At 40.8% G+C, this 15,185-nt stretch overlaps 1 protein-coding gene across 4 annotated transcripts in view; it reads right to left on the bottom strand.

Moving 5' to 3' along the window:
• The window catches only part of SLC44A1 (solute carrier family 44 member 1), a 95,454-nt gene extending 83,104 nt beyond the window's left edge, over positions 1-12,350 (bottom strand). For all 4 annotated transcript variants that reach the window (XM_079331281.1, XM_079331280.1, XM_079331282.1 and 1 more), the window contains exon 1: positions 12,095-12,350. In XM_079331281.1, coding sequence (XP_079187407.1) covers positions 12,095-12,121 — 27 coding nt within the window. In that variant the 5' untranslated portion in view covers positions 12,122-12,350. The remainder of the gene's footprint in view (positions 1-12,094) is intronic.
• Positions 12,351-15,185: the final 2,835 nt, after the last annotated feature.

Here is a 15,185-nt window from a genome sequence, read left to right as displayed (position 1 = left end):
AGAGGAAGTGGGAAGAATGCCAGGACATTAATAACTGTTTTTTCCTGGTTGAATTCAGAGCTATGCATTCTCAAGACTAAAAGCACTTGCATGTAAATACAAAATAAAAAGAGATTATTCTCTTGGCATTTATTGCATCCAATCATTCCAGAGCAAAAACAGAAATTCTTCTTCTGTATTTCTTTCTTGCTGCCACTTCCAAAATACACCTTTGCAGCACCAAGAGTAGGTCTTCTCTGCATATTGCAATATACTTCTTACAGGATTGCCAGAACCAGTATAGCCAAAAACACTTTCACTGTTAACTGTAATAGCAGTACTGGATGCAGCTATACAAGCACTCATGTGCCATAAACAGAGTGAAACCCATATAAGAGCATAAAAAGATGAAAAAACACAGCATTTCAACAGGAGACTACAGAGAACTTATTTGGAACACAACATGTCTCACGCAATGTAAAATTTGGGAGTGATGAGACTGAAGCAAGAAGCCAATTAAAGAACATCTGCAGCACTACATACACAGATAATCAAGCTGTGGGTAAGTAGCAAAAATGTGAATAAGATTAGGATAAAGATGGAATCTGCCATCAACTGATGATGCTGCAACATCATGATGGTACAGGAAGCAGAAAGAAAAAGTCTTGCAGTGGTCACATGACACGTTTCAAGAAAAAGAATTCAGGTGCTAGTGAGGCAGGTGGCCTGAATTAAGGACAACCTAGTGAATAACTGGCATGAGTTACAACCACTGATGAAAACAAATAACATGTGAAAGCCTAGAGGTTATAGTCTGGGCTCCACTTTGGCCATAGCAGATGTAGAGTACAGGACTATTCCAATTTGCATATGAACATAAAGGTTGTAAGAATAAAGGCACAACTTTATTCAGATAGTTAAGTCCATTTGCCTCTAAGATAATTTGTTACAAAACCCTATCCCAAGAATCATATTAATCTAACTACATCTCCTTTAAATTCTCTGTTTTTTCATCACATTGATGTAACTTCCTGACTCAGAACACATACAACTGTAGTTCAATACAGAAGAGTAAATTGACACAACTGCTCTTTGTTTATTTAAATTAGAATTCAGAAATTATTGTGTAGCTAACTATCTTCAAGACAAACAGTCACGATGTGCACACAGCATTAATAAATGGCCTTTAGAGGCAAAAAAGGATTCTCAACCTGGCTAGCATCCTCTGTGGAAACTGTCAGAGTCCTGCAATATCCACCTTTCCTAGAAGGCAGACTGACTTGGATAAAATACCAGAGATTCAACGGATCGTATAAAGAGCATTTGGTTTATTCAGGTAGCACTGTGAGTACAGAACACATAAATTTTACACCTATGATGTGAGTTCAACCCTTCAGAATTGGAGGATCCATTTGCAATACAGCGCATACCACCAAATGGCATGTGAGTGCATGGCTCCTTGGGAAATGGGCAAGCCGGGTTAAAAAGGTGATGACCAAGAAGTCACCAGTTCAGAAGCTGTCCTGCAAGCCAAGTTTAACCCCATACATTCAAATGCTATAAACATACCCACACAGAAAAAACACAGCTCCTGAAACATTTATCAGTGTTTCCTAATGGCCATTTAAGGAGATGGTATTTTACTCATTTTACATCTTTGCAAGCTAGAGAACAGTATTAATCATGTGTTGACCTTTACTGTGAAGCATTCCGCCTACAAATAAGATGAGCCATAATTTATTAGTTTACCAAACTATTTCTAATGCAAGAGAGTAATTCTCCAGGTTTAACAGATACAGGATTTTTCTGACCAAGACACAGTGGACTTTTCGACACTATGCAGCTGTTTAAGAGAAGAATTAGCAACAGTTGCATCTTATCCTAATGAAACTTCTCCCACTTCTGAACAGACTTTGACCCTAGGACCTAAAGTGAAAGAGGCCACAAGTCCTGACCCCAAGCATTCCCACTCAATTCCCCACAGAAGTAGTCTTCTGAGAACAAAAGTAAAACTCAAGTAAACCGGTTCTCTCTATAAAACTTTCATGCGGCACAACCACTTTTTAAGTGTGCAGAACAAAGGCTTGAAGAATGAAACCCATTTTCAGTCCTGACATTACCAACCATGTTACATTTCCATACACGCTCTTAGTTTACTCCACCAAGAACTCTAAGAGCCCTCTACACAGATGACTTAGCCAAAATGTTCACCATTACCTATATTCCTCTCCATGACTGACATAAGGTGCACAGACAAAGCACTAGACAGCAGCTTATAGCACTCTATCATGAGTTCAGACAATCTCTCAGGTACACAATAAAACTTGTTTATTATAAAACATATTATTTGGTACACCTCCATTACTACTAGGGCAGAAACACGCACCAGCTACTGTAAACTTTTACTCCACTAAAATATACCAGTTCCCAGGAAGAATGAACCACATCGTATCAATTAAAATACCTCCATAATTGTTAGTGTAGACTTGGCCTGGATCTACCTCTGGGAAAGAGCAGTAGTCCTCCAACCTCAAAGAGCTTGCTAATGGTTGCATTCTCATGGGAGGTAGAAGTGTGAGTTGACAAAGACCTAGAAAACCTCTAAGTGTCTCTCACTTAGAGGGGCAAAAGAACTTGTCACTGTAAACTACTGCAGCACGTCCCAGCCATCTCTGGAAAGAAGCCAAAACACCTTAGGGCAATTCCAAAACGGGACTGCATAATAGGACACGCAACTCACAGCAACCCACAGCAGAGTCCAACATCCATTTTTGTGGAATTTCTGCTTCAACCTCATTATAAAACAGAATATTTTACAATTTACTGCAAAGTAAATTTGTGACACTAGTCACACTTCAGACCTAGAGCCATATACCAGTATTTTACATAAAGGCAACCACATCCTTATTTTCTGAATGACTTCACATTTTGTTCACTTGTTCTCTAATACTCAGTCCACTAAAAAAATGCACCTGCTCATTATGTATGAAACTCAAAAGTAATGCTAAAAAAGTTTTCTGGTGATGTAATACTGCTTTATTCAGCAAAATGTAATGAATTTATACTTTGCTTCTCTTCAGATATTAAGGATACTGCCAATTCATTATGCCCATACCTCCTATTTCACTACTGTTCTCCGACTGCACCAATAGTATTTATAAGTTTTTAACATAAGGTAAACAAAATTGAGATCACATAAGGTATCACTTACAGTATTACTAATGGTGTAACATAAGACTGTTTACCCTGAAAACTCACACATGGGAACTTCACTCTTGAACGTAGCATATTCTGTGCTGTAGATCATCTTCCATGCATCTTTACAGTCAATTCATATTAAACATTGCTTCAAAACTCCTTGATTACATACCTCCACCTCAATCAACAACTTAAATATTTATCTCGAAACATAACACAGCTGATTAAATAAAGCTGACATGATCAGCACACCTGCTGCAGTTTTAATGTTCAGAGATCAGGCTATCTGCAGACAAAAGCTCTGTTATTTAGTTATTGTTTCTTTTCTTTATGTTATTAAGTATTTATTTCAAATGAACAATAAATATGGATACTTTATGAATATCATAATCGTAATATTTTTCAGGGGCTTAAAATACCTATCTCAATGCAATTTTGGTACTTTCATGGTTCTTAATCCTTAATAAAAAATCAGTCATTAAAACAAAACCAAAACAGTAACAATTATAAAAACCCAAAGCAACAAAATCAAAACAAGCCACAAAAACCCCTAAAACCTACAGCTCCCCCAAAAACCACAAAACAAAAACATCATAACATTTCTTTGCTTCTGAAGGCATTTTGCACATACCAAGTTACTGTACTACATTTAAATTTTCTACTTGTTCATCAACCTGTTTCACAGGATTTCAAATTTAATTACTTCTACAGACTGCAAATCACAAATTACAAAATATTTTCTAACTCAGGACTAGTAAAACATACAATGAAAAACACATTTCCCTTTCAAATGTTAGCTTTATCACAGAAAGAGACACACCCAAAAAAGCCACCAGGAATCGCAGTTACACAAGTTACAAGTTACACATGAGGATGTGGAAGACATTCCATAGAAAACGCTGCCCCTGTTCTTTGAACTGTCTTCATGTAAATGCAAGACCAAGGACATCACAGCTCATTAGGAGCTCATGGCCTGCACAGCACTGCTGTGAGAAGGAGCAGTGTTGCCACTTACAGGGGCATTCATAGAAGCTTGATACCCATTCCCTCAAAATGCATCCTATATTCAAATGTGCTTGCCAAGTAAAAACCGCAGCTGCTTAAATAAAATCTCCTGACTTACAGGTTCAAAATTCTGGCATAACAAGAAAGAAAAACATTCAGGATTACAATAAGAGGGCAGTGCTTGAGGACACTGAGAGTATATTAGATTAACAGAAACTAATACTAAGAAAGCTCTATCTGATTTATGTAACAAAAAGTGGGAGGAGAATTGAAAAAAAAAAAGTCAAGTCCTTAGCTTATTATATAAGCATTCTTCCTTATAATTAGGCAATAATTTTGTACTTTTTCACAGCAAACTATGGGAAGTCTGACAAAGCATTCACAGGACACGGTTATTGTGACCTTGAACAAAGCACTTAAATAGGTTTCCTGTTTTGTTTCTGTAGATCTGTATACAACATTCAGAGGTCTCTTCCTCAGTCAAATAATGTATCTGGAGAGCAGAAAGACCGATTTCAATTTAAAACAGAACCAAACCAAAATAGGTCAGTGATCATTGATGTAGACAGCTGCTTAACTACATTAACTAAGATCAGGCACAATATGTATTATCAAGTATAAGTCACTGTATTCTGCTCATCATGCCCTCCACCATAGTCTAGTGACACTACGGATAAAAATAGCAGCTGCTGGAAACTATCATGCAGTATGGAATCAGCTTTCCAATATACCAGAAGTCACAGTCTATTCTTATACTGCATTGCATACTGGGTGTTGAAATCATATTAAGCAAAGAAAACTAAGCTTTTGGACTGTGAACTTCAAAACAAAGTTAACACTTCCTTCTTCTTAAATGTACATATAGATGCTCTTGAGGTTGTTGTCATACAATTATGCCTACATAAAAGGTTTAAAAGAAAACAAAAACAAAAAAAACAAAAACAAAAACCACAAAACAAAAACAAACAAAACAAAAAATACCCAAACAAACAAGCAAACAAACAAAAAAAAAAAAAAAAAAAAGAGGGGGCCTAGCCAAAAGTATGCCAATGAATGCAATGACATTCATCTACTGCATAAGTCTGGAAAATGTCAAAGTGGTTGAATAATCTAAAAAAAACCCTATTATATATTTACCAACACAAACTTTCTTTAAATTTGGTAGCCAAGCTTTCAGTACAGCTTCATAGAACAAGGTAAAACTTAGCAATCAGCTTAGTCAACAGGTAGAAGGAAGTAGCCTGACAACATTGTATAACCATTTTTACAAGGTAAATATGAAATTTACACAATTTTCCAAAAGTTGCTCCAAAGGAGGAAAGATAGAAATACAAAATATCAAAGACAATTTCTGTTGTATTGATTTGCAAGTTCTACTTTTCACAAAAGAAATCACTGAGCTAAATTCATAGGAACAAAAATAATAGTCAGCGCAATTTCGGAAAAGGGATGCACAGTTACTGCCAAAGCTTGCCTTTAAAAGCAGCATAAAGGCAGTTGACAACTTCACTACCTAAAATACTTTAAAAACACTCTCATTTCTTCCAAATAACAAATAAAAGCCGTCAGTTGGGTGATACTTAACATACTGTCACAATCATTAACCTAAAACTCTGATGGCTAACAGCAGTCTAAATGCTAAATGGATTACAATAACATAAGCTTTGGATTTAGCACTCATTATTAAAAATGCAATAATCAGTCTTTTCCAAAACTGTTCTCACTTCATTAAAAAAAAAAAATGTTGTAAGGATCCTATGTTCCATGCTTGTCCCCAGTACAAACTATCACTTCCTGAAGTTTTTAAAATGGTGGTGTTTGAATTACCTGACAAAGTAAAGGAAACTCACTATCTACAAATTTTAAGAAGTGATACAACTGCAAGATAGTCTGAACCTCAGATCAGCTAGTCCTCAGTAGGAAAAACTCAATGGATTTTATAGAGTATTCACAAATATCTATGTAGTTGAAATATTTCTATGTTAAGATCAAAAGGAATTATTTGCACAGGTTGTGCAGTCGCTTGTGACAGCATTTATAAAAAGACATCTCATGCTCTACAGGAAACTAACAGAGCTTAGAGACCAGAAATACAGAAGCAGCTCCATGAGATGCCTTATCATCAGCACATTCTTGGATCTTGCTTGTACACTTCATCCTTCATACTACATCTGCTTACCAGAGGCTAGAACAGAAGCCTCATCTACTGTCAATATATTGAAAGGGAAATCAAGCTTCCTATTGCCTGGAAGGAGAATTCACAACTCATTCTGTTTCCCTTCATCAACAATATTTGTCTGGTCTTCTTCTATGAGGGTACCCATGCCCAAAATGAAACAGGCATGTTTTGATGTCCCTTAAGATCATTTGACTGCAAGAACCTCTGACAACTGAAAATACACAGTCGATGTACAATTAGTAATCTGTATTGCCCATAATAGTCAGAAGAGACATTCCATCACAACTACTCATTTTTTCAAAAAATCAGGAATCCCAGATTTACTCAATGTTGTTTTGACAGCAGATACTCAAGGGAAAGTTAAGGGATGATCTGTCTTCATCTCCTCTCATAACGGGAAGTTCTTACAGTCTTTCAAAAACCAAGGTCACCACTAAAACCACCAAGAATAACATGTGCTTTGTTTGTCCCAGTCATCCCTCCAGTTTCCTGCAATATTTCAAGCTTCTCTCACACATATTTAGATTAAGTCACTAATGTAAAAAGGTGTAAATTTATTTTAAACACACAGAACTCCCCAAGTGCAACACAAGCATTAATACTTCAATAAATTGCCTTGTTTCCTGTAACATGTTGCCAAAGCAAACACCTTTTAACTACTATCAGCTACTTCCATTGTAGAACAGCAGGAAGGGAAAACAGATTAGGTGTTACAATTATTCCATGAGAAAATATTTTAAGATCTGTGTCTCCCTACACCTAATTCCCTTTCACTATTGATGAATTTCTGTTCCCTCAAATGTAACAATGCAAACTTTACAGAACTGTGATATAAACTAGATCAGTGGAGCAATTTGAGTTATTATGTAAAATAAGATTCTTGCTTAAAAACAAACAAAAAACCTATATGGATTAGTTCAAATAAACAGATTTATAGCACAGCCTAACAGCTGTGGCAACATAGGAGTGATGAACTTCAAGGGTTACTTCCTGAAAACCCAGTTTAAAAATGGATTGATGCTGTGACATGGAGGAAAATATCAATGAAAAAGGAGAATAATGAAAAGCAAGGGAAGAGAATACCAGCACTCAACTCCATTTTTCTTCCTCAGTAAAACTAAAAATGTGAAAGAAATGCAATTATTTTAACAACTCAGAACTTCAGCACCATTTGCTCAAAAGATCCCTACATTTAGGTAAGAGAAGATCATTTCCAAAACGTCACAAACAGAAAAAACCCCACAAACTCGAGCTACCTCTATCAAAAGTTAGAAGAAACTCAAACTTTGTTGCACAGCACATCCATGACAAAAGAGATGCATCCAGACAGAAGCACCCTTCTTGTGAAAAAACCCATCTCATTATAAAGATATGGCCAAGAGAGGACAGTGGGCTGAAACAACATGAAGGTACTGACAAGTAACAGCAATACCAGACAGGAGACAGAAATTCCACCTCAGTATTTTTCCCTTCCTTTACAGATTTTCATCTCATATAGGATAGCACACTTTGGCTAAACTACAATTCAAAGGAAAGTAAGGAAGATCTGTTCATGATAACTAACAATAAGTGCACAGTACTGCTTTAAGACAACTGCTAAGATGCTGCTGACATTTCACAAGCTTTTCTCTACAAGCTCAAGGTTCAAGATATAGTAAAGAGACAGCAAGCACAAAAAAACGATAGCTTAGTGATCCTAAATAAGCACAGAACTGCATAAGCCCCTAAAGAAAAAAAAGATGGTGACACCATCATAAAACCAAGGAGAAACAACAGGTAACATTGAAAAGGAACAAGAAGTAAACAAGAATTCTAGTTGTGATGATAAAGAAATAGTGGAGATAATGGAAGAAGCTACACCAGGGGAAGTGAAAGAACTTGGTGCAAACATGGAAAACCAAAGTGAAAATATGAAAGAAAGGGGGGCGAAAAAAGTACTTCAGTTCTAATCGCCTCAGCAGGCAAAACAGCAGCAGAGCAACAGAAAGAATTAGCTCATCTGGAAGAAAGTCTGGTATGGCTGCATTAAGTTTAATTTAACATGACTCTTAATAGATAAAGCTGATAAACTTGGTAAAACAGGAAGTTAACAAAAGGGGGAAAAAGTTTGGAAGTATAAACACAGACAGAAGTAGTGGCAAACAAATCATAATCAGAGAGTAAAAGGTAGTGAATAATTTCAAAACAACATTACTATACCTGTACAGACCATTCACTTAAGAGCTGGATTCAAAAATTCTTGTGGGTTTCTTCCAACAGAAAATTCTGTGGCACTACAGACATGCCAAGGAGAATAAGATATCATGTGGTAGAGGATTACATAGGCTGAAATGTGGATGTTGAAAGCAACAGAGATCAAGAAGGGTAAGAAAGAGGTGGAATCCTCACAACTCTATAGGCACAAGAAGCCTACAGAGATGTTAATTGAACACAGTTTCAGCGCAACACAGAATCTGGACTGGAGTTAATTTAGTAGGAAGAGGTAAGAAAGAATGGGTGACAACAAACATACATTACTCTGTTCAGGAATTTGAAAAAGAAAGGAAATAGACTTGAGTGCTGTTATTTTTAAGGATGGAGAATAGCAGCTCAGAATAAAATTAGGAAAAGAATAAGATGGCAGCAGGAGGTAAAAATATGAAATTTGAAATTAAAACATAAAAACTGAATGAATGAAGCTTTGGGTAGTTAAAAAAGCAAAAGCAAACATGAGAATACATCTCTGTAAGTAGCAATCGATAGTGCTGAATAAAAGTAAACCTGTCAATTCTAATCAGCTTTTCTCTGGAAACCTTTAGATCCCTTTCTGGGGAAGAGGCATAGAAAAAGGCCTAAGACAGAGGCCTTTAGACAGCCTGCAAAGCAAAGGAATTGGGAAACACATCTAGGGAGAAGAATGGATAATTGAGTATGAAATAAAAGCTATGAATAAAACTACAAAGAAAATTATCCAATTCAACAATCAGTCACAGGTAGATGCATTATCAGGAATGAGAAGAGAAGGTGGCAGTCATGAGAAAGGGACTTGGAGATGCAGAAATCAGATAAGATGCTTGGCAGAATCAAAACAGAAGTAATCATTTCTGTCAGAAACAGAAATGGGGATTAGCAGATGAAGATCAAATAGGCTAGAGAGTTGAAAAATAAACTTAATGAGAAATCTACATGAAAAACAAAGTAATAAGGAATGAGGGTGTTCATGATAAGTGGAGATACTATGGCAAAGACCAGTATGAAGCCACAAAGGAAGAAGCAAAAAGCAGGTCAGGAAACATGAAGGAATGTCTGATGGACTCCTGCCCAGGAAAAATTTAAGAGGGGGAAGTGCAAAGACCATATTAGATAAGGAACACAACATTTATTTTTAATGATAAAAGGGATGACAGGACAGACATTAGGACCTTTATGTAGTGCTGTATGGTATGAAGCAAAGTTTCTGTAATTCATATATCAGATAAAACTGCTGATAAAATATTTAGCAACTAGCCTTTGATTTGGATTTCCTGAGGAGACACACAATTGCTTACAGTTAGGAAATTAAATAAACTGCTATTCTTTATATTTCAGTAATATGTGTATAGGGTACAAAGCTCAATTGTACTGTATCTTGCCACACATAAGGAAAGCAAATGAAAAGTTCAGTAGAAAACCATTAACATTATACAGTAGAACAAAAATTTCCCTAAAATCCAAAATCAATCAGCTGAAACTCTCAAACAGGCCAGATATGCAAAACAACTCATCCTCTAATACTGCCCACAAATAAGCCTGCATTTTCCTTTAAGAAAAGAACTGTGACCTGCAATTCAAATTCATACAGAAGAGCAAGAAAGGGCCTACAAAACACCTAAGAAAAGCAATTTGGATAGGAATCCAAGAAAATTAGGTTGAAAAAGGCATCAAAACATTACTTCAAAACATCAACTTCACTCTCAGTGCTCCAGCTTTCCTTAAGCCACTCCTGACAGTTGTTTATCTAACATGTTTTTAGCAAACCTCAAGCAATACAGACTTCACAATATCCTCTGACAGTCTACTGCAGTGACTGAACAATTTCAAAATCCACCCCCAACATTTAGCATATATCTCACTCTCTTAATTCAAATCATTTGTTCATGCACCAGAAAGCTGATTGCCTTCCTCTTTGCAGCATATTTGCTATACAGAAAGGATGTTTCCTATTGCAACTGGACTGCTCTCTGCAGTGTTCTGCATTGGAAGGACAGAGCTCTTATATAAAAATAAAAGTCTGCCTGAACGTCTGAGCTACAAAAACTCCTATCTGTGATGAGTCATCTGGGACAGCAGAGACGGACTTTCCCACATAAGCAGTCTGCTGGAAGCTGGATTCAGCCACTGCAAGTGATACAGCCAAAGGAAACTAACATTTACAAGCGAGAAACGCACAGCCAAGGCATCAGTCGTGATCATTCATACTACAGCCTTCAAAAAAGAGCCACGCAAAAACCAGCACAGCTTTGGCCGTGTTGTTCAAAGGCAAAGTTAAAATGGGAAGCAGAGCCGCAAACTGGAGCGTTGGGTGGAGCTCCCGATTGTGCCTTGCCTGGCAGCACCACTCTGGGGGAAAAAAAGGAGTCAGTAAGGGCAAAGCAGAGAGAAGGGGGAGGGGGAAGAAAGAAAAACCGACCTCGGAAACAAGAGATGCGCACGGGACCAATCACACACAGGGAAATGGATGTAGGAGGCACCTGAACCCTCAGCCACAGAATGAGGAAGGAGGCTGGGATTAGGACTGTCTACCTTTCCAGGGGGAGTGGACTTGAGGGATACTCTGGGCCTGACGACTTTTCTCCCATGAAATAGCTTCTCTCTCGGGCGGGACCCCAAAGAACATGCTGCAGGGAAGGGCAGGGCATGCAGAGCTATCTAGGGAGATGTACTGAGTCGGGGGGAGATCCAGGACAGCGGTGCAAGGCCCTACGAGGATGGCAGGGGAGAACTGGAAGTCTGCAGCTGCAGCCATAGCAGGGAAGTGGAGCAAGGTATACCACAGACTGCAAAGCCAAAGGAGGGCTGGGGAAGAAGGGGCAAGGTGAAGATGATCCACAGGAGAAGCAGCACACAGAGCAGTACGCGGGGGGTGGAAGTGCGTTGCATGGTAAGGAGCAAGGCTATGGGGGGGCAGGGTGTACAAGGGGGTGCACAGCCACGAGGGGGGAAAGCACGGCTACAAAGGGAGCAAAAAGGTTCACAAGGTGCATGAAGGCTTGGGGCGAGTGGATGTAAGGGGGTTGTACCCAGCCACGAAACAACAAGGCTACGGGAGGGGAAAGCAAGGTGGTCGCAGTCACGGGAGGGCAGAGCTGTTGGTGGAGGAGCGTGAAGCGGGGATGAAAGAAACGCGCCCCCAGTCATGAAAGCGGGGTTACAGACTGGGACGCAGGAGAGCGCGCAGCCACAGGAGAACGGCGCTACAGGTGTAGCGAGGGAGATGCACCGCCACAGGAAAGCGGGGCTCGGCGGTGGGAGGCAGCGAAGCGGGGCTTAGTCTGGGGAAGCTGCGCGGCGAGGGGCACAAGGAGGGATGCACGGCCGCCAGAGAGCGCGGCTGCGGAGGGGACAAGCGGCTGCGCAGCCACAGGACAGCGACAGGGGCAGAGCGGGGCCGGGGGGGCACAGCCGCGGGGCGGGTGGGGGGCAGCGGGCGGTGCGACAGGGCCCTGCAGCAGAGGACAGCGGGTCGGAAAAGGGAGGGGGACACGGGCCACTCACCTGCGCGGCGGAGCTGCAGCAGCCCATGGCGTCCGCAGGTCTCTGCCCCGGGGTGCGCGCTTGGCATCCACTCCCCGCGACTCCCCCGCCCCGGGCGGCGGCGCGGTGCGGGGCGCACGGAGGGCGGCACGGAGGGAGCGCCGGCGCGGCGGCGGGGACCGCGGGGCCCGGTCAGGCGAGCGCGGCTGCACCACAAGCGCCGCCGCGGCGCCCCCTCGTCCCCCCCCCCCGCGGCCGCTCGGGGAAGGGGCGGGGCCCGGGGGAGGGCGGGGCCTGGGAGGGGGCGGGGTCAGTGCACTGCGGCGCGGGGGGTACCTGCCCGGCCCCGCCCCGCGCCGCCCCGCCCCCCGCGCGCCGCGGCCACTTCCGGTGCGGTCATGGCGGCGGGCGTGTCGTCCCTGTGGGGCTGGCTGGGCTCGCCTCGTAGCTCCTTCTTAGCTCGCCTCTCGCCCCACGGCAAGGTCATCGCCGGGGCGGTGGCAGCTGCATGCGGAAACCAAGAAGCAGGGCTTCCCAAGAGTCTGAGAGCCCGCCCGCTGAGAGGAAGAAAACAGTCGCTCGTATGACCTCGTAGTACGTAGCGCATTTGCAGCCGGGAATTTGTAGTAGAATCAAGCACCATTTCTACACTTCTTTTACCGCTTCTAGTGATGGTGACTCAACCACTTTCCTGGGCAGCCTGTTCCAATGCCTGACCAGCCTTACGGTGGAAGAATGTTTTGTAGTATCTGATATAAACCTCCCTTGGAGCAGCCTGAGTTCCTGTTGCCCGGGAGAAGGATTCCCACCGGAGTGCCGCCTCCTTCCAGGGGGTTTGGACAGTGATACGCTCACCCCTGAGCCTCTTTTTCTCCAGGCTTCAGCATGTCCAGATACTTCTGCAGATCCTCCTGCAGATCCTCCCTACCCTCAGTGTGTCAACATTCTCACTCAATTTGGTGCCATCTGCACAGTGACTCAGGGGGCACTCGATCCCCTCATCCAGGTAATTTATAAATATGTTATGTAGGCCTCAGTACTGAGCCCAGTACTGGTCACCACCATTCACCACCACTCTTTGGTCTCAGCAATCCAGACAGTTTTTTATCCAGCAAATAACATACATTTCCAATCTATGAGCAGCCAGGTTCCCTAGGAGGATACTATGGGAGAGAGAGTCAAAGGCTTTGCTCAGGTCCAGAAAGACAACATCCACAGCTTTTCCCTTGTGTACTAAGCAGATCGCTTTGTCATAGAAGGAGACTCTGTTGGTCACTGAGGTTCTGGCTTTCCTAACCCCCTGCTGGCTGGGCTGATCCCTGATTGTCTTGCACATTCTGTGTGATCGCACTCAAGATGATCTGTTCCACAGCCTTCCTGGGCACTGAGGTCATGCTTACATGACCTGTAGTTTCCCAGATCATCCATCCTGCCCTTCTTCTAGCTGAGTGTCACATTAGCTAACCTCAGTCCCTTTCAAAGAATGTTTACTGGCCTGTAGTTGTCTTTGAACCCAACCTAAACATATGAAGCTATTTCTCTTTTTTTGAATCTTAATGCAGCAGCAGAGTTACCTGCTATTCTATCAACATAGTAGAATATCCATGATTAGAAATAGCAGTGCAATGACTTAAATAGAAAATAGTCCTTTGACAGGCAGAATGAGGCGAAAGGGACCTTGTGACTAGAAAAGGAGTTTTGTTAGGCTTCCAAAAAACCCAGAAACTGGCATGTGGGTGAGTTGTGAATCACACTCGGTTTTTATAGCTCTTGTCAGTTTAATGGCAAGCAGAATCATGGAATCATTTCGTTTGGAAAAGACCTCTAAGATCATTGAGCCTAACCGTAATCCAGCACTGCCAAGTCCACTGCTAAACCATGTCCCGTAGTGCCACATCTACATATTCTCTAAATAACTCCAAAGTTGGTGACTCATCAGTAACATCACAATTTTCAGATTTTATACTGTCTAGTTAAAATAGTGTTTTACCATTTACATATAAAATTATATTGTTATAGTTTTCATTGTTCCACCTCATTCTATCCAAATATTTCTGTGTGTTCAAAGGTGTGGCCATAAAAGAACAGTTTTGCAGGAGCACTCCCTAGAAGAAATTATTATTTTGAAATTCACACAGTAGTTGGTAACAAGAAATTTGTAGCCAATTCTTGAGTAAGTTAGGAGCCGTCAGAATCTCTGTTCCTCCGCTTTGCCATTAATACAATTGACTATTGTCCCAGTGTTTCTCTTTTCCATTTGATTGGGTATCAAGAGCCCTAGGTATATGCTATAGATGTTATTAAGTCAGTCTCTTAAACAGACAAAATTTAATTTTTTAGAATAGTCTATGCATTTAGGACTTTTGCTTCAATAGTTTCATTTAGGACCTCAAAACATTGTCATGGAAATTAAGTTCTGCCTCCTACTTTTTTTGCATGTAGTCTAAACATGTTCAGCATGATTATTAGAAGGGGGTAATGCATTAAAACATAGTGGCTGCCACCCAAATTTGTGGACTCTCAAAAAAAATTCTGGCCCATAATGTAAAGCTTTGTGCAGTTGCAGAGAGGCAATAGTAACTTTATAGTGATTGAAAAATGCCATTCTATCATTTGCTAGTGGAGCCTTTATGAAAAAGCTTGTAAAGACATACCAGCTGTAGCATAGGTAACTGGGATTTATTGCAGCTATGTGACAACTGTAGAAATTATTTGAACAGATACAAGTGTTAGAAATAATCATCAGAATCTCTGCCTCTGGACTAAGGAGATCAGTTATGTTTTTGGTAGAGACGCAGTAAAGGTAGTAACATCAGTAATTTCCCGGCTCTCACTAGCTTAACTGTACTTTGGTCAGTCACACAAAGGAGAGGAAATGTTTAAAGATTCTGCCTTATTCATAAATATATGAGCTTTTTGTATTTATTTGGATTAGCAGTTCATGAAGGAACTGAAATGAGACTTGCTGAATCTTAGTTCAGTAATACCAATTTGAACTTTAAGCATATGTCTAGGTGTATTTTTTGAATTGTTCGTTTTGGATATCCTTCTGAATCTGAATGTAATAGGCTCTAAGGCACAGTTACATCACAAGTTGTTAAAGAGTAAATCT

Source organism: Erithacus rubecula (assembly GCF_903797595.1).
Source record: "Erithacus rubecula genome assembly, contig: SUPER_Z_unloc_2, whole genome shotgun sequence".
In the NCBI taxonomy this organism is placed as follows: domain Eukaryota; kingdom Metazoa; phylum Chordata; class Aves; order Passeriformes; family Muscicapidae; genus Erithacus; species Erithacus rubecula.
The sequence above is the reverse complement of the archived record's forward strand: the minus strand, read 5'-3'. Positions and strand labels throughout refer to the sequence as shown.